The sequence below is a fragment of the Montipora foliosa genome, chromosome 13 (genome assembly GCF_036669935.1).
Source record: "Montipora foliosa isolate CH-2021 chromosome 13, ASM3666993v2, whole genome shotgun sequence".
In the NCBI taxonomy this organism is placed as follows: Eukaryota; Metazoa; Cnidaria; class Anthozoa; order Scleractinia; family Acroporidae; genus Montipora; species Montipora foliosa.
In genome coordinates this window covers 34503421-34527769 of record NC_090881.1, presented here as the reverse complement: position 1 = coordinate 34527769, position 24349 = coordinate 34503421, and the positions used below count along the sequence as shown (strand labels likewise).

General features: G+C 39.7%; 2 protein-coding genes across 4 annotated transcripts in view; both read right to left on the bottom strand.

Moving 5' to 3' along the window:
* Positions 1 to 360: 360 nt before the first annotated feature.
* LOC137984093 (uncharacterized) lies at positions 361 to 14558 on the bottom strand. Its single transcript, XM_068831301.1, has 6 exons — positions 14398 to 14558; positions 12790 to 12913; positions 11984 to 12103; positions 7896 to 8010; positions 5406 to 6038; positions 361 to 5117 (listed from the first exon to the last, which is right to left on the bottom strand). Exons 4-6 carry the CDS (start codon positions 7999 to 8001, stop codon positions 2926 to 2928), a joined length of 2931 nt encoding a protein of 976 aa, XP_068687402.1. The 5' UTR covers positions 8002 to 8010; positions 11984 to 12103; positions 12790 to 12913; positions 14398 to 14558; the 3' UTR covers positions 361 to 2925.
* A 4924-nt stretch (positions 14559 to 19482) lies between these two features.
* LOC137982268 (uncharacterized) overlaps positions 19483 to 24349 on the bottom strand; it is a 28923-nt gene continuing 24056 nt past the window's right edge. For all 3 annotated transcript variants that reach the window (XM_068829347.1, XM_068829346.1, XM_068829345.1), the window contains 2 exons: positions 23717 to 24349; positions 19483 to 23158 (listed from right to left, as the gene is read on the bottom strand). The exon at positions 23717 to 24349 is cut by the window's right edge and continues 3 nt beyond it. In XM_068829347.1, coding sequence (XP_068685448.1) covers positions 20988 to 23158; positions 23717 to 24349 — 2804 coding nt within the window. In that variant the 3' untranslated portion in view covers positions 19483 to 20987. The remainder of the gene's footprint in view (positions 23159 to 23716) is intronic.

The following is a 24349-nucleotide window of genomic DNA, read 5'->3' as shown; positions in this document are numbered from 1 at the left end:
GCGTCCGTGGAAAAGATGGGAAACTGACTAATCAAAGTCCTAGGTTGGATTCGAACCGAACCAGTTCGTAACACCAGTCGGATGTTCTACCCTTAATTTAAGATACTAGAACACCTGGGCCCAGTTCCTCAAAAGCCGATTAACGCTAATCTAAGATTAAAGATTAACCAAGCAGTTTATTTCTCTACTCCCAAATGCTGTTCAACGCAGATTTTCGGCAGAACTTTACATGAGAAGACGTCAATCTTGAAAAACAAAAATAAGCAAAGTAAACTTTCACCAAAAAGTTGAAAACGTGAAAAAAAGGTTAACGCTAATCCGGGATTAAGTTAATCGGCTTTCGAGGAACCGGGCCCTGTATATCAGGGTAGCCGCGAGTAAAACAGTCGGAACGAGTGGCTTTCGTCACTTATCCGAGCGCGTTCGCTGGGATAAGTGGCGCGCGCTCAACCATCAGCCATTAGGCCAAGACACTTAAATTTTATTCACAGTTTCTTTCTTTTGGGCAACCTGCATGGAGGTTCCAAAAGACAAAGTTTGCTAGCCAAACTGGCCTGAAATCCAATGTGGTGATCAAATGCTGCCCCAAAATGAAAAGAACCTCTCTGCATTTTGGGCAGTATGCAACTGAATTGCTCACGATTCCGCGAAATGAAACCGAAATCGAGAAAATGCTCAAAAACTGCCCAGCACAAATCGAGAAGGGCGTACCAACAATAGTAGATTGGAAATAAAGGAACAAGAATTTTTGAGAAAGTACTTATTGTCAGTAATTACAAATGTTTCCAGTATTATTAAGCCAATCTAGTAAGTAATACCTTATCAACATACCAAACGCTTACAGTGACGTTTAGTCTCCTCCTCACTATGTATCTTAGGCTTCTTGAAATTTCCTCAAGTCAAGTCAAGTTAATTTTTTATTATAACTCACAAAAATATTATTTACAGAAAATTACTATTAAGACAATTACATGATCTAAAAACAACGTAATCACAGATAACTAAAATACAGCAATTGTGCGAAAGTTTGGGACACCTAAATAGTTCAGGGAACTAATCGAGTTGGTGAAACGACAATTTAGTATAAAAAGTATTACTTCGTGGGTTGACTACTACTAACTACCTAACCACTAACTTCTAAAGAAATCATGATATACACAGTATGTACAACTTCATGATCAATAATACTGTTACAACCAGCGATCATCGAACTCCTTACATTTTTTCTAAATTTGGGAAAAGGAGAAATTTGTAAAATTTAACACCTATTTACTTTATTATGATTGCTTAAACAATGACAATTTCCCATTTTTCCATTTCATTCGTACCTGAGCTACGTGATTAACACACCCAAGTTCATCTGCAAATAAAATAATTAGCCACAACTTCATTTCGAACAAAGATGACGCTATTTTGTCCAACAATTATCGGTAAATTCTTTTGGAATGATATTCCCAATCCGTAAAAGATAACCCCAACGAAAAAAAGTGTTTAAAAATGCACTTTATCATAATTAATTTGCTCAATACTAATGAATGTTTATAATTGATATAGTTACCTTTCCTTTTGTTTTCGTCTTTTTTCTTTTTTCAAAAATTACTTTTAACGTACTTATTCACTAGTTAAGGGGCATTGTATTAGTTCGTCTAGATGTGCCCCTCTCTCGCCCCATGTAAGGGAATCCAGGTGGCTCTCGGATTCTAGAGTCCAGGCCCGGGTTGCTCGAAGCATGGTTAGCGCTAACCAGCGTTAAATACCATGGAAACCTATAGGTTTTGACACCTCTTAACCAACGGTTAGCGCTAAGCAGGCTTCGAGCAACCGGCCCCAGGCCATGAATTCCGGATCCCAAATAGAGATTCTGGGATCCTGAGATCGGATTCCAAACTCACGGGTTCCACAGATTCTATAGAAATCTGTGGATTCTGGATTCCATGGCCAGATTCCACGCCCTGGATTCCGGATTCCAAAGCCTCACATTTGCTGTGTTCCGGAATCCGGATTTCTTCACATCCGGTGAACTCTCCTTTGTACATTGTGATCTTAGGACCCTATAACGTGTATTATGTGTATTGCTGTATCCCATATTTGTGGAAAAACACAAATAAAAATAAAATATGATAAATAAAGACTTAATGAGACTGGTCAATTAACGTGAAAACAATTCGAATATAATTTGCATGCAAAATTCCAGTAGCTGGTCTCAGTCACCGATTGCTCAATAACGTTTTGCCCTATCATAGGGAACAAAATCTTAATTAAAAACAGTACAATAAGAAAAACCAATTGACTAGAGCGGTTTTCAATTGAGTGTCGTAAAACAATACCAATTCGACCAATCACAGCAGATGCAAACAGCGCAATGAACCAATCCAAATTCATCGCAATTGCATGTAACTTGCTCAAAGCGCGGGAAAAAGCAAGGAGGTCTGTATCATAACAAGGTCAACTCCAGCCTCACTTTCATTTAAAGGGCAGGTAACTAAGCACGAAACTGTAAAAAGGTCTATTCTTGGCTTGTCTCTGACGTCATCGTGGCCATGTTGGTGTACTGAACAATTGCCCGAAACGGAAAATACCATAACACTCTTTGCTTGTCCACCCAAATTAAAATAAGCATCGTTTTCCAGTTTCTCTTGGAACTTACAATGGTCCCACCCCCATGCTAATTCACTACTTGCACAATCCCATAATACACCTCTATTACCCCTCAAGACTTTTGCATAACCATTGTTTGCAATTTCTCCTGGGAAATGACTTGTCCCAAGAGAAGTCGAAAACAAGTAATTGGTAACCCTACACAAAATCAGCTACAGTGTCATGACACAGCCCCTTTAAATAAGAATCTCTGAAGCACGTCTGATACAAGGCTGGAAAGAGAGCCATAACCAAGTGCCATGGAAGGTTTTTGGAAAAAAAGATAAGTTATTGAGGGCTTGGTACACCTTGGATCTTTCTGTGGAGCTTCTCAAGGTCTTTCTTTTTGGGCCAGCTTTCCATTTCAAGGTCTTTGCCCATCTTGAGAACTTCTTCGCAAATTTTGCCTGCCGTTGCAATTTCTTCGGGGAATTTTTCGTCCAGAAGCAGCGCCAAGTAAGTCTTTATCCACACCTTCCATTTGTGGTTTCCTTCGATGGTGGAATCAGCAACTTCACTCCCTTTCTCAAACACTCTTCGAGACTCGCCAAAGTTTTGACTCTTTTGATGGCAGATTCCAAAGTTCTTGTAGACAGGAATCGACTCTTTCTGATCCAACATTTCGACTTCTTTCAGAATGCTAATAGCCTCGTGGTAGTGACGTTTAGCCTCTTGCAACTTCTCCTGATACAAATAGAAATCTGCGAAGTCCTTGTGGGCGAAAGCAGTCCAGAGATGCTGCCCATAATGTTTCTGACGAAAACTCAATGCTTGCTCGAAATATTTACGAGCCTTTTTGAGCCCTCTCTCGTCATTTTTAAGTTTCTCATTTTGTCCCAGCTGTCCAAGAATTCTGGCCTTATCAAAGGTACTACCAAGGACTTTTTCCTCAAACATGCTGATCGCCTTTTTTAGAAAAATTTGTGCTTCTTCTCTTCTACCGCAGTCCTGTGAGATGTGTCTGCCATAATGACTCAGATAAAAAACCTGCGACATGTACGCCTCCTTAAAAAGTTCAGGATGTTCATCGTGCATTTCAATGGCTCGGCAAACAAATTCTTCACTAGTACTGCCATTCTTCCTTGACTCATGATGACGAAGAAGTAATATCTCGACCTGCTTTGTTACTTTTCCTTGCTCTGTGGCAAAATGTAGAAGACCATCTAGAAAACCACAATAAAGCTGAAAGGGTACACAGAATTCAATGTAGGATGCCAATTGTTGGCAGTTATCAACAACGGCTTCCAGTTCCCTGCAGTTTGTGATTTTCTTCCCACGAACCTCTTCAAGAGTCGACTCAAGATTGATCCTTTCTTCATTGAACAAGTCAAATGATTCTTTGCATGTGTCTTTGTCCCAGAATTTACCTGAATTGGGCACAAGAAGCGACAGGAAGTGCTTGACAAATCTCTGTTGGCCATAGTCCAAAATATCAGCAAAGTCATCTCTTTTTCCCATCTGCCTGGCATAGTCTCTAATGAGTAAGTGAATAAGGTATCGATGACCCTGTTTTTGGATCAGGCACCTCTGCTTCAGTTTCGTCAGACAGTTACCACAATTATCCACAATCACTGCTTTGGCAGCTTTTTTGTCAAAAGAGCGAACAAACACCGACAGATAAACTAGTGCATCCTTCAGTGGTTTGTCGAGTTTTTCAAATGCTATTTTCATCATTAGCGGAAGACGGTCACCAAGCGTTTCTGTTGGGCTGTTCTCCAGTGCTTGAATAAGCTCTTCAAAATCGTATTCAGAGTCTGATGACAACAGGGGTCCAGCAAGTCGAAGTGCCAGTGGAATGTTCTCACAGAGTTCGGCTACCTTGCTTAACTGAGCTTCTACCCTGCAGAGGTTATCCGAAGAAATTTTAGCGCCACCCTTTAAAACTTCGATGCTTTCTTTTCCATCCAAAGGGTCTAATTCTACATGCTTAAGCCTTAGGTCTGAACACGAAACGCTGTCGAATCGCCTTGAAGTAATCAAAAATTTAATTTTAGAACGAGAACACATCCTCAAGTCTCTCAGCATGTTATTGAACGATTCTATGGTTCCATCTTCCATAGAATCTTCCGTATTGTCCAGAATAAGGACTATGTTATATTTAAGACGCCTGCACCAGCTGAGCAAGACATGACGAGGGTTCTCGTTGGCTTGTTGATATCCAGGTACACACACGTTCAAAATTTCTCTCCATTCACCTTCCATTTTACTTGTACCTTCCATTTCAAGTTGATGATCGTTTCCCAAAGAACAAAACTTTACAATGCTTTGACATTTGTTTTTTAGTTGGTGACCAGCCTGAATAGCAACAGTAGACTTGCCTATTCCTGAAATTCCACTGACAAGAACTCCTGCAGAAGAACTATTATCACCTGCGATGGCTTGAAAAATTACATCAACCTCCTTAGAGTGGCCGTGTATGTTAGGAGCCTCTTCTGGTAACTCACTTGTCGGTTGCGTTGTCATCATTTCGTTCAGTACAACTGAAAAAAGGAAAGAAAGAAACTATGTTGAAAATGAAAAAAATGAAGGAAGTATAGGAGGAGAAACCTTACTAACCGAGTACGAGGTCCGTACTGTAAGTTACGGACAGGGAGACGACAGAACAGAAAAACAACACTAGACATTTCATGCCGGCACCCAACCTACACTATGCCATGCAGTTGTTAATTTTGATGGTAATCAGCAGCTAAGAAAAACCTACTTTCAGAAGACAACAGTCTTTCAAATACTGCTGTAACAACACCAAGTTTTTGCTCCCCAAAACTGACCTGCATCTCCAGAAGTCTTCTTTTGACACTCCCACTCATTCAATTTGTCCTTAATTCTTTCGTCATCATCTTTCCACTGCTTCAGACGTTCTTTGAAATGTTCCTCATCCAATGGCCCCATTTCGTATTTCTCTATTTCATGAATGGCATCTTTATATTCAGCTCCTCCCAATCGCACCAGTGTGTTCTGGATCTGATCTTTGTATTTACAGAACACTGCATCACTAACAGAGGCCTCTTTGGCATAGGCCGATACTGCATTCACACAGTATTTCAAACGCACGATGTCAGACTCACAGCTGGTGTCAGATGAATGAGGAGGTACATCCCAGCCAGAGGATGGAGGACTCAGGTTACAGATTGTCCTCAGAAGCACAATCAAGAGGGAAGGGTCAAAGTCTGTGGATGACACTGAAGAGGGTTCAACCGGATACAACTGACTCAAATGAACTGCATTGAAGATTCCTTCCTTTCGAAGAGACTGAAGCTTAGAGTGCACTGGCTCACATTTTAAGGCACTGCAAAGATCTTGTGTATGAATTAGTCTGTCAAACACATCCTTCAACACTCGTGAGCCCTGCCTGACCAGAAGGCAACACAGCAGTGTGTACCTGGTTTTTCCATCAACAGCACCTGAAACAAGTGTCAGAAAAGACCTATTAGCCAGGGTATCATTCTGCTTACTTGAGGGGCCATCATCATGAAGACCTCATTTAAGGTGAGTTTCTTTTAGTTTTCAGGATTGTCTACAAACAACACTGGCTACGTACTTTCAATTGAAAATTTCACCACTTATAGGATCACATCACCAAAGCTCAGTAATAGAGTAGTTTGCCTCCTACAAGTTATAGATTCCAATCTTGTTCAACCGGAAAGTTTTCAGCTGTTACTTTTGTTACTCTACAAGTAATTTTCATAACTGATTTGCTTTTGCAGTTCATATGAGTGCCTTTTGTGTTTAGCCCAATCATATCTTCATGCTCAACAGGTTTCAATGGAAGAGTGACTCAACACAAACATGCAACAACAAATGGTGAAATCAACAGACAGCCCACAGTACTAAATAAGCATTGGATTGTACTGGAAAGCTGGTTTACTAACTTATAATAGAACACAGACCACTAAACCAATGCCTCAACTTGCTGCAGTCCCTACAAACGACTTACATTATATCAACAACAGCAGAAATACACAAACGGATTTATTTGTAATAAAATAAGTGACTGACCTGTTTTACAAACCAACAGTGTGCAGATATTTATTGAAACTAAGATACGCCAATCACTCTTTACAGTCTTCACGGCCTTCAGTCAACCAATAACATCATGACTTTGATAACCAATCACCGCAGCAACGACTACAGTAAAAATTTATGCCATCTACCGATGCTACACAAATCACCTGACTCTGAGGATGACTTCCCCTCATTTTGTCCAAACTTCTGTCAATGTCACCCTAAAAAGTCCTTTGCAGGAATACAACTTCACCCAGACAATTGTCCTTCACCTCAAGTTTGTAAATGTGATACAAATCCGCCACTTATATCGTATATTATTATATATTTCATGGGCTACCATCACAAAATGTTCAAGCACATCACTGTTAAGATACTTTAAGAGAGCAAACATTTCCGAATTTTCATGGCCACAACTCAAAAACAAATAGATTTCTCTCAAACTTTGTCCAGATGTAGTATAATATTATGTCTTCAAATGCACTTTATAGTTTTCAAGTCATGGTCATTATTCTTTTTGAGAAAATGTAGATTTAAGAATTGAATGGGTGCAATTACATAATTTTTTACACCAAAACATTAATGCTTACTTTGCTGTTAAACTTTCCAAAAAAAAGCAATGCAGATCAGCTAATTTCAAAAATAATTTCAACTTTAATTAACATTCCTGTTTTTACTTGACTGACGGTATCCTTTAGCAGTTATCAACCACGCCTCCCACCTCTGTGACCTCGGGTCATATGTGGGCTGAGTTTCAGTCGATCTCAATCTGACTCCGAGGGTTTTTCTCCAGGTATTCTGGTTTTCCTCCATCATCAAAATAGACTCTCAGTCAATTACATCTGGTTGTGGGCGGATACCCCCGATAAGGATAACCTCTGGTATCCTTCCCTTTCATTAAATTAAATGAATTAAGTTGGTATTATTATTATTATTATTATTATTATCATTATTATTATTATTATTACTGATACTGCATCATTTTTTACCATGTAATAAAGCTCCAAATCTAACAGTATTTGCACCCTTCGCTCTTTAAGTAATAAGCTTTCAAAATAAAGATACAAAAATTCATTTTGGTAAATATATATGTGCTGCATGACAGTTTACCAAATTCATGTACTTTTACCTTTGGACATCAAACTTCCTACATTGCAAAACAAACCGCTCTTGTTTTTTTTTAATTGAAACCATGCACTATGATTGTTATCAAAATATACTTCTATTATGTACCAGAAACCAGAAAACATTTTTACCAGAATGTTGTTGTTGTTCTAATTTCTTCCCCTGAAATAATTCCTTTCCAACGTCTTTGACGACCTTCCATACTGGCCTTTGACCTTGCTCTGGCTTTTTTGACATCTTCTCTCACTGTGTGCAAGAAAAGAAAAATTGATAAGAAGTGGGTCAGTTCAAGATGTAAAAAAACCATGCAATATTAACAGCACCACCACCATCAATCAGTCGTCTGTTCACCTAGAGCTCAAATAGGAAATGTGCTTTTAAAATCCTTTTTCTAAAGAAGAGCCACGGGATTAGATGTTGTGGGTGGGAGAAGAGGTACGCATCAACCCAGTGCTCAGAAGTACCATTAATATTAACACCCAGGTTAAGTGTACATGATCGAACCCTTCACACCAAGGGACTGACTGGAAACCTGTCATAGACCGTATTCATAAATGGCGGTCACATTTATAATTCTTTTGTCCATGTGCAAATTAGCCTACCAAGCCTCATTTTAGCGCAAGAAATCTTTTCAATTCACTGTATGGTATCGAGGCTTGGTAGGCTAATTTGCACTTCGACAAAAGAACTATAAATTGACCGCCATTTATGAATAAGGTCTATACTCACTTCTACTCCAAACCTACACTACAGGGAAGGAGGACAGGGTCTAGTGAAAAGCATAGGAAGCAACATGTAGGCAGGTTAGGAATGGATAAAAAGCACATTTCCAGGTAGTTTCCAAGGGGTGAACATATGCAAGGTTTTCAAAGAGAAACCACTACCCAGGCCCATGGCTGGGTTTTGATCTAGGCCAGGCCAAATACAATTAAGCCACAATTTATGCCTTGTGTCAACCAAGGCACCATGACTCAAATAATAGCCTTGTTTAATATTGCACTGTTTGGTGAAAACGACATGGCCAAAAAAAAAATTGTGCAAATGAGGTAGGTAAAAAGGGAAAGGACAAAAATTATAAAAGATAAAGAAAAACAACAAAGGAGGCAAAAACTAACGTGAGTGGTACTCCAAACGGCAAAGAAACTTGAATAGTTTGCTTAAGGCGTCCAGTGTTTTTGTATTTTTTTTAAAATACCATTTTAACTTGATGGACTTGTTCCTGTTGAAGTGTTGATGTACCAGAACACAGAAACCACAGGTATTTTATTTTATGATTATTAAAGCAGTGCTGGAAGTAACAGTCGGTCATCGGACATTGTCCGACCAATTTCACATTATGATCGGACACGATGGTCGAACATGTCACCAGCACATCTTGAGTTCTCTTCTTCAAGGTGTTGTCAGTCAATAAATTATGTCCGGTCCAATTTGTCAAATGTCCGACCAAAGGGAAGATTTGAAAGGACATATGTCCTCTGAATAAAGAAAAATTATTTACAGCACTGTTAAAGTAAGGTTCACAAAATAGTGTATCTTCTAAGACAGAACTGAATTACTGCCTCTAGTTTTCCTGCGATCGTTTTGAAATCAATACAACAAACTATCAGTTCAAATTGTCCGGATTTCCTCCCAAGCAACATAAATAAACAATTCAGAGCACTTCAGCTTAGATAACAGATTTGAGAATTCGTCACCGCTAGATCTCAGGGAATTTATAAGAATCCTTTTGGCAGGACAAAATAATCATCTTGCCCACCCCAGGCAGATGACTTACTACTTACCAATTCTTTAGAAATGACACATTTACTTTAACGTGAACAACTCTATAGAGTTAAAATGGTAAGAGAAGTAGGAAAACAAGACGCAACGTAAGTGTTAAATTTCGCTCTAGGCTATACTTATGAAAATGTTGACCTGAAATGTAAACCATCATGGAAACATTTCAGGGAAAACATTAAAACAGTCAAGATTGCAAGTAAATTATACTTATTATACTTCCGCATTTGTGGAACTATCTGGTTTTGATGATGAAACGGTTATCAAAAGGACATTAAAACCGAGTCTATAATAACTTTTAGTGCAGCTTATAACAGACGATGGTCAAACATGAAAGGCGATTAATTTTGGAAACACTTACTGCAAAAGACATCCATTTTGCAGGGGTTTACAAGAAATTAACCTTGTGGGAACGGTGAGCATGAGCTGTTTGACGTTTTGCAAGTTAGCCCCTGATGAAATAAACTGTTTTGCACATATTGTGTACATCGTGTTATTTTACAGATTGACATCGGTGTATGTTGCGCATATTGTGTTGCGATCCATTGCGATGCATTTTACAACAAGCCTTTAAGTGCTTGTTCAAACACAGATTTGGCACCGATAAAGTTTGAGCCACAATCACACCTTACTGTAGCAGTGGGCCCGCGGATAGACAGGAATCAGTCAAGTGCACAAATAAATGCGCTTGTGTCCATTGATTCCAGGACTTCTCTGTGTATGGTGCGACTACTGAGGCAGGAGAAGACCAATCCCCAACATTTAGAGTTAGTAGCGCCTACTCTAACTTTCCAGGGTTTGGATGGCCCATGGTCCAAAGACATCACATCCAACATTAGTGAAGGGAGGTGGGGTTTCAGTCCTGTCTGAGGGAAGGTCTGCCATGTGCTGGGTAAGTCTTACCCTTCTAAGCTTCTTACAGATCACACAAGAAGTACTGGTAATGGCTTTCGATACCAGTCCATCTCCACCAATGATCCAGTAACCAGCTGTGAGTACTGCACATGCTCCAAGAGTAATCTGTCGACATGATGGTGTGCTTTATCGTGATGGTGCTGAACAACAAGCTGAGAAGGGAGATGCCCCTTCACAAGAAAGGCTGGATGTTTCTCAGGAAAACTGAGAGGAGAGTGACGGAGGTGACCACCCAATGTGAGTACTCCTTCGCCATCTACAAATGGATCTCGGCAATAAATGCTTGAATTCTTTGTCTGTCAGGAACAATCTTGGTCTTTGGTCTCCTCCATTGTTGTAAGTAATTCTAATTAGTCAGTGAGAGATTCATTCTGGACGGTCTTAATTAATCATCACGTTTATAAGCTTAGAACTCGCTTATAAAGACCGAAAACAAGGCAAACATGTTAATACATTGTGAACAAAACCTGGTATCACAAGTCTGATGAAGAAGGCTTCAGGAAAGATAATTATCCATATGAATGATATATCATGCAAGTTTTTTCACTTGTTTATTACGGGATATTTGAAAGATGCTCAGCCTTGTTGTTACTTGTTTTTCAGCTAAATTTTCATGGGATCTATAGATTCATAGAGATATTTCGTAGTTACATTCTTGTCTTTGGCAGTAGGCTTCTCTTCTATCACTTCGCATGCTTATTTTAAGGTTACAAATTGCTTTAAATTTGTCTTTAGCGAGAAATCACCATCGTCCGCCATGTTGGATTAAAAACACTGTGCACAGTGGTGATCACGTGATGGTACGGTTCAACATCAAATCTGAAACAATAGGGCGCCCCTTTGCAGTTTCCCGGGTTTCATAACCAGTCCCCTCTACTAACTATGATAAAACTGAGGGCAGACTGGCTATACAGTGTATCCTGTCAAAGTTTTCTCGAAGGACATCCACAAGAAAACGGCACAGCTGGACGTGCATAGTTAGTGCTCTCTTTGGTTGAGGCAGAGGCCACTGAAAAAGATGCCATATCTCAAACTGCTGGCCATATAGATATGGAAAATGTGCATGGTTTATTAGAAATCAAATCTGCCAGAAATAGCACTCAACAAGTGTAGCAATCAATGGGTGCTAATTTGAGGCCATGGGAAGTGTGGGTAGCTATCTCCTTTTTCTTTCTGAAAGTTTTCAGTAAACTTACGGTTTGTAACATGGCTACAAAAAATTCTGTACCTATATGTAGGTGACAGGTGAAACATAAAAGCAAAGTGAATTACTTCCAGCGATTAATGAAGATGGATTAATGGAAAGTGTGTCCTTTAAACAAACACGAAAGTAAGCATAAAATTTACTTTACATATCACAGTTTGCATACTGCATGCAAAACAATCACTTGAATGGAAGGTCAATACTACAGTACGAAGGGTAAAACCAGTGTTTGCTCTGTTCTTGGTACTATACCAGAACCCAATGACTCTAGGACTCTCACAAATTCATGTAGAGAATACATGTCTTATTATTCCATTTCATTACCTGCACACTTGGAAGGCTTCCTTCCCATTCACGTTTCTTAAATTGCTAACTGATCATCATGGAATAGCCTCGAGATCAAAATCACTTTTCAGGATAGCATGAAAATGTAATTTCTTTCCCCTGAAGTCAAGCAACAAATTATTATTACTACACAGCACTCGAGAGGCCAAGCAACATTACTGAAATATGGTTAATGCTCTGTGTATAAATTAATGGAAAACAGACGAAGCTCAATGAGAAGATAACAGAAAAACTAAATGTTCATATGGATAGCTTGTAAAATCATCACAGTTAAGAGGTGAAAAAAGAAATTAAATTTTGGAAAGATATCATGTATTTCATACACTTAGTAAAATTGCCAATGGTGAATCATACACAGTTTCAAGAAAAATATTTCTATACAGTCAATGTTAATCCCCACCAACCCCACCCCCTAAACCTAGGAAAAGTGGGGACAAAACCTGACATGCGACATTCAAAACTGTCCCAGGATGCTGGGTCTTGGATACGATCCAAAGCGGGAAATTTCTCTGCTGAAGGATTGGAGTCTACAACTGTGTCACAATGAGACCGGGACCACACCAGACAGAGACTGAAATGGCGGAAAGAAATGCGAGTTAAACTTGTTGCTTGTTAATCTGTTTTATCCTTACTTTTTGCTTGTCGCCCAAAAATACACTGAAGTCACTGAATGGAAAACCTTGCTGACTGTTTGATGAAATTCATGTCTAGGTAGGCGGGCACAAGGCAGACACAAATGGGGACATTGGACATGGAAATATTGCACCCTGAGCTGGGAACATTACCTCACTTTCCCTTGTTCTTTTGTCCAAGTCACTGCTTTTCTCTGGTTGCGGGAGGGGTGATTTACAGTGACAGGTGCATTAAGTGTTCAAAATGACGATGAGGGCTTGAAGGGATGGCGTGTTTCTGGAACAAACAAGGACTTAAACATAATATGGAGCACACATACATTTGTTTTAGCACAGGTACCCATATTAAAATTACCTTAGTGATAGGTTGAAGAATAATGTGAATGCAAAAGCCTTAGAAAGGAAGTACAAGGATCTGAGAGAGTTTCACTTACCCCCAAAAAAGGATTAATTTTAGTTAAATCTGCCAAGTGCTTCCTTAGAAAACACAAAGGAACCCCGTTAAAAATCGAAGGAGGAAGAAAAACCCACATGAGAAGAGGAGGGTGTAAAGCAGGGAGGAAAGAGTGCAGGTTGCAGGTTGCATTGCTTTTTTTAAGCAATAGACCACAAGTTTCTATGGTTTATTTAAACAATAGAGTGTTTCTGTTCGAGGAACTATCGGCTGATAGTTGCCCCGTGGAAATTTGATGTTCTTGAAACAAATATGCTAGTTTTAAGAACATCAAATTTCCAAGGGGCAACTATCAGACCGATAGTTCCGAGACATAAACACTCTATTGTCTTTATTGTTCACTACTAAATTTTCTTTCGCGCGCCAGCTCAAAAATCATGTTGAATTATTTTCAACTTTATTAGACGAAAACCGTGTCAGCCAATGTAAAATTTGAAAAAGAAAACAAACAAAAACCCTCTTAATACAATTTCGATTGTTTATTTTCCATAAGGCCGCTTGTTTACAGAGGTATTTTCAGCGGACGTCTACTATCCATCCGGGTATTTTCCTTGGACGGGCACTATGGGCTGATAGTGTCTCTCCGCGGACGAACACTATCTCGTCACATGATCAATTTAAACCAATAAGAATCGGACAAAATTTAGTGGTGAACTATAAAGGCTGATAAACCACGCGGGATGTTGGTAGAACACGACAAGAATTCGTAAATCACCAGCCGCAGGCGAGTGATTTAAGAATTCTTCAAGTGTTCGTCCAACATCCCAGGTGGTTTGTCATGCCTATAAACCATAGAAACCTGTGGTCTATTGCTTTTATATAATAATTCAAAAGACGTGCAATTTTTCCATGAGTTTACTGGCACAATAAAACATAGCTGATCGACCAATCGGAGCGCGAACTTTTATTTGGTTATTATATAATTTACCATAACTGAAACAACCCAAACCTTTACAAAATGCTAACCTTAGGCTTAAACATTACTTTCAGCCCCAATGTTAGCATTAGTAAAGGTTTGGGGTGTTTCATCTATGGTGAAACAATTACCCGTAACCTGCAGCTTACACCCTCCACATGAGAAGAAAACCACAGAAATAAGGCAAGGCAAGCAGATTTTGTTTATAACTCGCGCGCTAATATTTTTTGAAGATACAGTTGTTTTTCTCCATGCAAATGCATCTGTTTTCTCAGCTCCCCAGCTTTGGGTACCCGCGACTTTTACAGAGCCACATCACGGATATAATCTCAGAGAATTATCGTTTCCCCTGTTTTCACTGTACTACGAAGAAAAAACAAGATAACAGTACCTGCCAGTCGAAGCCAAATACAAGCCCACACGTAATCAGTAGAATCAAAGGAGAGGTGTATCTTCTTTCAATCTGTAAGGTGAAACCCAAACTGTAGCACGTTTAATGGCGTTTTACGGCTCCACAAAGCCCTTTCCGAAATCTGGGGCGAATCTGAATAAAAGTTTAATACAGCGACGTCTCTAAGGGATAACTACCTCGTGTAGGCACTCATATAGTGGTCCTAGTCACGTTGACCAATTTGCTCTAGGTGTAACCCCGTGTAAATTTTTTAAGGCATTGTCTAAATCTCCAATGAACGTGTTTGTAAAAAGCTTTTGTTTTCTTAATGAGTAAAACCGTAAGGTATATTTTATGTATTTAACAGCGAAAGTTAACGATTAGGTCACAGAAAGCTCTAATCTTGGCGGAGAAAAGTCCTGGGATCGAGGTTGTGGTGAGAGGCGCGTCAACGTGACTTTATGCTCCAGCCAGAGATAACGTAATTAGTAAAATAAATACATAAATTTTAAAACGAAGGCATCCCCCTTTTTTGTTTTCGTTTACCGTCGAATGCGTTTCCTGATATTGGGTCGGTCGGTCGGTCGGATTGAAAAAAAAAAAAAACCCAAAAAAATCATAAGCATTCTCGGAATCGGAGGCCTGGTACCCCAGCATCATAGCTGTGGAGCCAGGAAAACAACAAGACGTGAACTCAAAATCAATATGGCGGAAAAGTTGGTGGGTGTTGTTGCAAAATTAAGACAGCGTGGGAAAAAGGATCAACTACCGAAACTCCAATGCGACATAAAAATGACTTAAAAACGTCGTTACCAATTATTATTTCTTTTTGGAAAATGCCAAAAATGTGTGTCGGTCGGACGACGCTAAACGGAGAAAAAAAAAAGGGGAAAAAGTAATTACTGGCGCTGTCACGCAAGACAAGGGCTCAAAAGTTCTTATTGAGAGTTAACGCGAGAAATTCCTCTCCCACCTCACATTTGTTTAGTTCATAACACTTTCGCCCAAACCATGGTTTTCCTGAAATCACTTTAATCCATATGTATTTGTTTAGTTTACAGTGCAAAAACTGCGATAACATGAAGAATTTTACCCGCAAAAATTTTTAAAAATTGAAGTACGAAAATAAAATGCACTGAAAACAAGGATATCTTTTGACGAGATCCGAATACAACAGAGCAATTACTTGCCCTTTTAACTAATCTCACCCTTACAATGTAAATTTTAACAGTAATTTCACAAAATGTAGTATTTACATGAAAGCTAAATCATCTCAACACTCCCTGAGACATCAATTTCTGCCTTCCTTCACCTGTAAATTATCATTTTATGTATATAAAACATGAAATAACACTTATGAATAATTTTAACAGAATCACGATAAGACATAAATATTTCGGGTATAAATGAACCCTTTAATTTGATGATTAATAGAGACGAGTTTCAATTCAGTGCTGAAAGTATTAATGCAATAACAAGAGTTAAGTTGAGTGATTGACTCAAGAATCTCGTGCCACCTGACAATCGCGACTTACCCCCACCCCTCCCCCAAACAAATTTCCTGCGATTTGGGAAAGGTACGTCAATTCTTCGGATTATGATTGGCTCATAGCGCTGTTTCGCTTGTTAAAAATATTTGTTTCGGTCCTACGACAATCCATCGTAGAACACTTGATTTCAAAAGCTCTGTAGCTTTTTGAGAAGTGATTTCTCCCTCCCGAACGCAATCCTGGAATTACATTACCTGGTCAAGAGCTCTGCGATTGTGAACACTTAAAAAGGAGGACCCATCTGCATATATTCGTGTACATTTCACGTTGATCATGTTCAAACTTAGCAGAGACAAACGAAATGTTTTGTTTTGGTAAAGTACAAACAGAAAAAAGATGAAAAGCCGAAAGGTCTTATGGTGCCATTAAAAAATGACATAATGTAACTAGATAAAGTTGTTTCACGCGACTGCATGCAAGCTTCCGTCTAAGATTAACTGAATGGTCCAGCCATTCTGGATTCTGTAAACAGGAAACTGCATGACTCAGTGTTTCGGCGGAAAAACGTTAGAAGAGAACGAGAGTCCAGCTCTTTCCCTGCTTTGTGTGCCAGAGGAAAAAAGTGAAAAAGGAAATTGAAAGTATCCTTGTTTCTGAACTGAAATACCTGTGAACTAGTAAAAGAAGACACGCCCTCCTTAATTAAGAAAACAAATCGAATCAAGAAGGCTTCGGTCATGGTATTCCTGTGGTATAAACAAGATATATGCAGATGAAGCTCTTTTTCTTTCACATTAAAATGTCTTAACCTTCGGCTATGAAATATGAGTGATTTGCTCTTCCGAGGTAAAAACCAGGGTGAACAAGATGCAACCTGGATTCTGTAGTCACTGACATTTCATTTCCTCTTTTGTGAAAGCCCACTTGATGACACAATCTCGATCACACCATTGTATAAGTATAGCCTCAGAGTAAACGAATACAAGCTTTGCGTTCCAACAAGTTTTCAAAGTCTTTTATCAAGTCAGCCTGCAAGAAATTTCCTGCTTAATAGTGGAAATCTGCTGGTTTCAAGGTTGTTTGTAACGTGCTATTCAAAGTGCATCTAAAGGGGAGAGTATGTTTTATAACTGTTTATTTGTTGACTATAAATGGATTCCTAAAACGGCACCCTGTACAAACCCTACATTTCAATCCATTGTATATCATCGACTCAAAGTATAATAAAAACTTTCACATTCTTTCCACCACACCCTTAATGATTTTAAACCAAACTAAGGGAACAAGGCTACAACAAAGTCTTTTTTTTAGAACAGGAAGAAAACTTCATCGCAACAATGGTCTCGTCATGGATTTTATGCTCTTTGGTTACACTTTTGAGGGTCAAGGTGTCAAACGGGATCCACATCGAAACTTCGCTATCGGTGACGGGCTATGGGGCACTGCAAATAGCTATGCTGCGTCACGGGGAGAAATACGCGACGGGCAATAATTGCTATCGCTGGGAAGATGTTCCACCTCCGTACCATGGTTTAACCCATGTGCGTGGACTGAAAGACAAACAGGGGGACATTTTATTCAAAGTAAACGTCCCGGTCATCATTTATCTTGCCATCGATTCGCGATCTTCGTATATCTACGGCCTGACGCATCTCCGGGGCCCCAATGACGAGACCACTGTTAAGTTTGACGTGAACATACCCGTGATAGTATACGTGGCTATTGATTCACGCTTGAATCGCCATAACATCCTACCCTCGACGTTCGTCAGCACTGGAGAGAAGATTGTACATGGCGGATGTCACTCTCCTACAGACTTCCCTATTTACGAGCGGAAATACCCAAACGGGGGAACTGTGACGATCCCATTGAAATCGACCCGTATGTTGACGGTGATGGTGAAACCACTTATCTAAATCATGATAATTTCATAGACGGCACTTATCGGGAGACAACTGTAGAAATTAAAAATAAAGTAACAGTGCGTTAAAAGTCGACATTGTCAGTAGTTTTCTAAGCGTCTTCCCTCATTTTTCAGCAACCACCCTTTTCAAGCGAAACAACGGGTGTAATTAATTTACTGTTTTTGGGTCAAAACTGGGTAAAAAATCTAAATTACTTCTAAAGCTCACACGTATAACATTCCTGTCAGCTCACTGAGATGACACGAAATCTAATATGGCACAAAGAGATATTCGTATTTAACTTTTCAGAGGACAACGTCTCCAAACTTGAAAAAACTGGCCAATTTTTTCAAGTTTCAATCCATTTCCATTCCCTCCATCCTTGGTTGCAAACAACAAAGAACAGCTTCAGTGCATTTCAATGGCCATTGGCAACAAAACTACAGCATTATTTCTTGGTCTTCATTGATGCAAAGACTTCCTTTAGTGTTTTGAATTTTGAGTAAAATAGCGTGACATGCGATGCGTCCGTGGAAATAATCCGAGTCAGGATTCGAACCTAACCAGTTCGTAATACCAATCGGATGCTCTACCTTTAATTTAAGATACTCGAACACCTGGGTAGCTTGATCGTTTTATCTAGGTCCTGAAGAGGTCCTGAATGGACAATGCGTCCCGCTGGTCAGCGGAGCTCTACAAAGGCATGCGCCAACAAAATTAGATGTTTCCATCCTTCCCACTAGCATACCTTAATAGTTACATTTGAAACATGTAGGAGTTCTAGTTAGCTCAACGGACAGAGCATTCTACCGGTGTTAGGGAGGTTGTAGGTTCAAGTCCTGTCTAGGATTCGGATTTTTTAGGTCCTTCCGCAGTTTTCCGAAACAAAGGATTTTGTAGCATTAAAGTACAGTTTGAATTAATTCCCAGAGAAAGACATTTCCCAAACGACAATTACTCTTATAATGCGGCAGGTCAAAAGTCCTTGGGACACTTCTGAAAGAAGTACAAGAACTGACCAAGGTATCCATTTCAAGCAATCTCAGAATTCTAACAGCTTGAAATAATGTTTGATGCATTTACGGAACTACCCCACTTTCCAATGTTCAGGCAATGCTGGGCGCCACTGCACGAAAGTGGTTTCCCGGCCCATCTAAACTCAACATTGGTGCGGGGGGAGGGGTAAATTGCTCGTAACAGTGCTGTGTTTCAAGAATTATGACCCGCATTGTAGTTGTCGGGATAAGAAAAAACACGCGTATTCAAATGTGTATCAGGGAAGCCGCGAGTAAAATAGTCGGAACGAGTGGATTTCGTCACTTATCCCAGCGCGTTTGCTGGGGATAAGTGGCGCACGCCCAACTGTCAGCTACTCAGTCAAGACACTAAAACTCACAGGTTCTTTCTTTCGGGCAACCTCGAGGTTCCAAAAGACAAAGTTTGCTAGCCAAACTGGCCTGAAATCCAATAAGGCGCTCAATTGCTCCCCACAAAATGCAAAGAACTTCTCTCCATTTTGGGCAGTATGCAATTGAATTGCTCACGATTCCGCTAAATGAAACCGAAACCGAAGAAAATGGTCAAAAACTGCCCAGCACAAATCGGGAAGGGCGTACCAACAATGGTAGATCGGAACAGTAATCACAAATGTTTTCGTAATACCTTATCAACACACCTCACGCTTATTAGTAACGTTTAGTTTACTCCTCACTATGCATCTTGAGGTTTGTTGAAATTTCCTCAAGTCAAGTCAATTTTTATTTTAACTCACACAGAAAATTAATGTTACGACAATTACAACATCTAAAAACAACGTAATCACAGATTCCTAAAATACAGCAATTGTGCGAAAGTTTGGGACACCCTAACAGTTCAGGGAACTAATCGAGTAGGTGACCCAAAGAAAAATAATTTAAAATTTACCTAAAGAATACAGCGGTGAAACAACAATTTAATATCAAAAGTATTACTTCGTGGACTAACTGCTACTAACTACCTAACCACTAAAGAAATAACATATACAGTATGTATAACTTAATGATCAATAATACTGTTATAATCAGTGATCATCGAACTCTTCATTTTTTTTTTTTTCTAAATTTGGGAAAAGGAGAAATTTGTTTTATATTAATCTTGATATTGTAAAACTTAACACCTATTTTCTTTTAATATGATTGCTTAAACAATGAAAAATTTCTCATATTTCATATTTCATTAGTACCTGAGCTGCATGATTATAACACAGCCAAGTTCATCTACAAATAAAATAATTAGCCATAACTTCATTTCGAACAAACTAGACGTTACTTTGTCCAACAATTATCGGTAAATTATTTTGGAATGATATTCCCCAATCCATAAAATATAAAGGCAACGAAAAAAGTGTTTAAAATGCACTTTATCATCACTTTGCTCAATACTAATGAATGTTTCTAATTGATTTAAGTAGTTGCTTCTTTCCTTTCAAGACCTTCGCGGTCTTCGTGCAAGAGGTCCTGAGTTGGATTCCCGGATCTCGCATCCTTGTTTCGACTTCTTTCCTTTCCGTGTAGCTAAGTAGTTTTAAATACCCGTAAAACGGAGCACTGATGGGGAGGGGGGAGTAAAATGAGCGCACCGTCGACCTCAGGTTTGTCAGTTGAATTACTGTTACGAGTTATCGACGTCAAATATGGTTACTTTACTTTTTTTTACTTTACTTTGTTTTCGTCTTTTTTTTTTTTTATGTACTCATAATAATTATACTTATTCACTAATTAAGGGGCAGTGTACCAGTTCGTCTAGATGTGCCCCACTCTCGCCCTGTGTAAAGGAATCCAGGTGGCCCTCGGATTCCAGATTCCAGCTGGTGGATTCTGGATTCCAAACTCACGGGTTCCACCGAAATAAATCATGTATTCCATTTAATAGATTCCGGATTCCATGCTCTGTTTAGCCTAACAGTTTTTCAAAGTGTAATCCCTGTTGTTTTTAACTTAAATTATGTATGCTCAACAGACATTTTTGTGTCACAAAGCTTTGAGTAATTTCTGGATGAACGGTAAGTTCCATATTGAGTAGGGGCGTGTAATTGGTAACACTACACGCAAAAAAAAGGCCCCTTAAGTAAGAATCCCTAAAGCACATGTTTGATACAAGGCGGCAGAGAAACTACCACAACAAAGTTTCAGGAAAGGTTTTTAGAAAAAAATATAAGCTATGGAGGGCTTGGTACAACTTGGATCTCTCTGTAGAGCTTTTGAAGCTCTTTCTTTTTGGGCCATTGTTGCATTTCAAGGTCTTCGCCCATCTTGAGAACTTCTTCGCAAATTTTGCCTGCTGTTGCAATTTCTAAGGGAAATCCTTCGTCCAGAAGCAGTGCCAAGCGAGTCTTAATCTCCACCTTACATTCGTGGTTTCCCTCGATGGTGGAATCAGCAATTTCAATCCCTTTCTCAAACATTCTTCGAGACTCGTCAAAGTTTTGACTCTTTTGATGGCATATTCCAAAATTCTCGTACACAGGAATCGATTCTTTCTGATCCAATACTTCAACCGCCTTCAGAATGCTAATAGCTTTGTGGTAGTGATGTTTAGCCTCTTCCAACTTTTTCTGAAGCAAACAGAAATCTGCGAGGTCCTTGTGGGCGAAAGCAGTCCAGAGATGCTGTCCATAATGTTCCTGACGAAAACTCAATGCTTCCTCGTAGTATTTACGAGGCTCTTCGTGCCTTTCTGAAAATTTCTCACTATGTCCCAGCTCTACAAGAATTCTGCTCTTATCAAAGGTGCTACCAAGGTCTTCTTCCTCAAATATGCTGATCGCATCTTTTAGAATAGGTTGCGCTTTTCTTCGACCACAGTCCTGTGAGATATGTCTGCCATAATGACTCAGATAAAAAACCTGAGAGGCCTTCTTAAAAAGTTTAGGATGTTCATCGTGCAATTTAATGGCTCGGCAAACAAATTCTTCACTAGTACTGCCACGCTTCCTTGACTCGTTATGACGAAGAAGCAATATCTCGACCTGATTTGTTACTTTTCCTTGCTTTATGGCAAAATGTAGAAGACCATCTAGAAAACCACAATAAAGCTGACAGGGAACACAGAATTCAAGGTAGGAAGCCAATTGTTGGCAGTTATCAACAACGACTTCCAGTTCCCTGCAGTTTCTGATTTTCTTCCCCCAAATCTCTGTAAGAGTCGACTCAAGATTGATTCTTTCTTCATTGAACAAGTCAAATGATTCTTTGCAAGTGTCTTTGCCCCAGAATTTGTCGGAATTGGGCTTTAGAAGCGACAGGAAGTGCTCGACAAATCTCTGTTGGCCATAGGCCAAAATATCAGCAAAGTCATCTCTTTTTCCCACCTGCCTGGCATAGTCTCTAATGAGTAGGTGAATAAGGTATCGATGACCCTGTTTTTGGATCAGGCACCTTTGCTTCAGTTTCGTCAGATAGTTACCACACTTATCCACAATCATTGCTACGGCTGCTTTTTTGTCAAAAGATCGAACAAACACCGACAGACAAACTAGTGCATCCTTCAGAGGCCTGTCGAGTTTTTCAAATGCTATTTCCATCATTTGCTGAAGACCGTGTCCAAGCGTTTCTGTTGGGTTCTTTTCCAGTGCTTGAATAAGCTCTTCAAAATCGTGCTCAGATTCTGATGACAACAGGGGTCCTGCAAGTTGAAGTGCCAGTGGAATGTTCTCACAGAGTTCGGCTACCTTGTTTAACTGAGCTTCTACCTTGGGGAGGTTATCCGAAGAAATTTTAGCGCCATCCTTCAAAACTTCGATACTTTCTTTTCCATCCAAAGGGTTTAATTTTATATACTTAAGCTTTAGGTCTGAGACCAAAACTTTATCGGATCGCCTTGAAGTAATCAAAAATTTAATTTTAGAATCAGAACACATCCTCAAGTCTCTCAGCATGTCACTGAACGATTCTATGGTTCCATCTTCCATAGAATCTTCCGCATTGTCCAGAATAAGGACTATGTTACCTTCAAGACGCCTGCACCAGCTGAGCAAGACATGACGAGGGTTCTTGTTGGCTTGTTGATGTCCAGGATCACACACGTTCAAAATTTCCCTCCATTCACCTTCCATTTTACATGTACCTTCCATTTCAAGTTGATGAACGTCTCTCAAAGAACAAAACTTTACAATGCTTTGACATTTGTCTTTTAGCTGGTGACCAGCCCGAATAGCAACAGTAGACTTGCCTATTCCTGGAGTTCCACTGACAAGGGCTCCAGCAAAAGGACTATCATCTGAGATGGCTTGGAAAATGATATCAACCTCCGCAGAGCGGCCATGGATGTTGGAAACCTCTTCTGGTAACTCACTTCTCGGTTGCGTTGTCATCATTTCGTTTAGTAGAACTAAAAAAAGGAAAGAAATAAACTTTGTTAAAAATGAAAAAGATGTAGGAAGTAAAGGAGGAGAGACCTTGCTAACCGAGTACGAGGTCCGTACTGTAAGTTACGGACAGAGTTTATCCCCGTCGATTTATTTCGCGCTTAGGCCATAAATCAACGGAGAACAAGGAAGATCCGTAACTTTCAGTATGGACGGAGAAAACGAGGTTAGTAAGATATTTATTATATCTCTGAGGTAACCAGGCGCGCGGGAAAGCAAACTAGTTGAAGTCAAACGGAAGGTTCAACCGCAACAAAGATTGCGGCGTCAAAAACCCCTACACCCACCACCATTCTCCACTCCCCAAAAAGGCTTTTCAGGGCCAATGAAACAATCAGGGAAACGATAGAACAGAAAAACAACACTCGACATTTCATGCCGGCACCCAACCTACACTATGCCATGCAGTTGTTAATTTTGATGGTAATCAGCAGCTAAGAAAAAAATTATACTTACATAAGACATCAGTCCTTCAAATACTACTGTAACAGCACCCTAAGTTTTTGCTCCCTAAAACTGACCTGCATCTCCAGAAGTCTTCCTTAGACACTCCCACTCATTCAATTTGTCCTTAATTCTGTCGTCATCATCTTTCCACTGCTTCAGACGTTCTTTGAAATGTTCCTCATCCGATGGCCCCATATATTTCTCTAGTTCATGAATGGCATCTTCATATTCAGCTCCGCCCAATCGTACCAGAGTTTTCTGGATCTGATCTTTGTATTTACAGAACACTGCATCACTAACAGAGGCCTCTTTGGCATGGGCCGCTACTGCGTTCACACAGTATTTCAAACGCACGATGTCAGACTGACAGCTGGTGTCAGATGATCGAGGAGGAAGATCCCAGCCAGAGGATGGAGGACTCAGGTTACAGATTGTCCTCAGAAGCACAATCAAGAGGGAAGGGTCTCTCTCAAAGTCTGTGGATGACACTGAAGAGGGTTCAACTGGATACAACTGACTCCACTGCACTGCATTGAGGATTCCTTCTTTTCGAAGAGACTGAAGCTTAGAGTGCATTGGCTCATGTTTTAAGGCACTGCAAAGGTCTTGTGCATGAATTAATCTGTCAAACACATCCTTCAACACTCGTGAGCCCTGCCTGACCAGAAGGCAACATAGCAGTGTGTATCTGGTTTTTGCATCAACAG

Bases quoted from the DNA above. Each gene is read 5' to 3' on its own strand.
- LOC137984093 (XM_068831301.1), bottom strand. From the start codon at position 8,001: ATGTCAAAAAAGCCAGAGCAAGGTCAAAGGCCAGTATGGAAGGTCGTC. The intron at 6,039-7,895 runs GTAAAAATGTTT...CACTTGTTTCAG, and splicing joins AGAACAACAACAACATTCTG to GTGCTGTTGATGGAAAAACC. The intron at 5,118-5,405 runs GTCAGTTTTGGG...TCCTTTTTTCAG, and splicing joins GAAGACTTCTGGAGATGCAG to TTGTACTGAACGAAATGATG.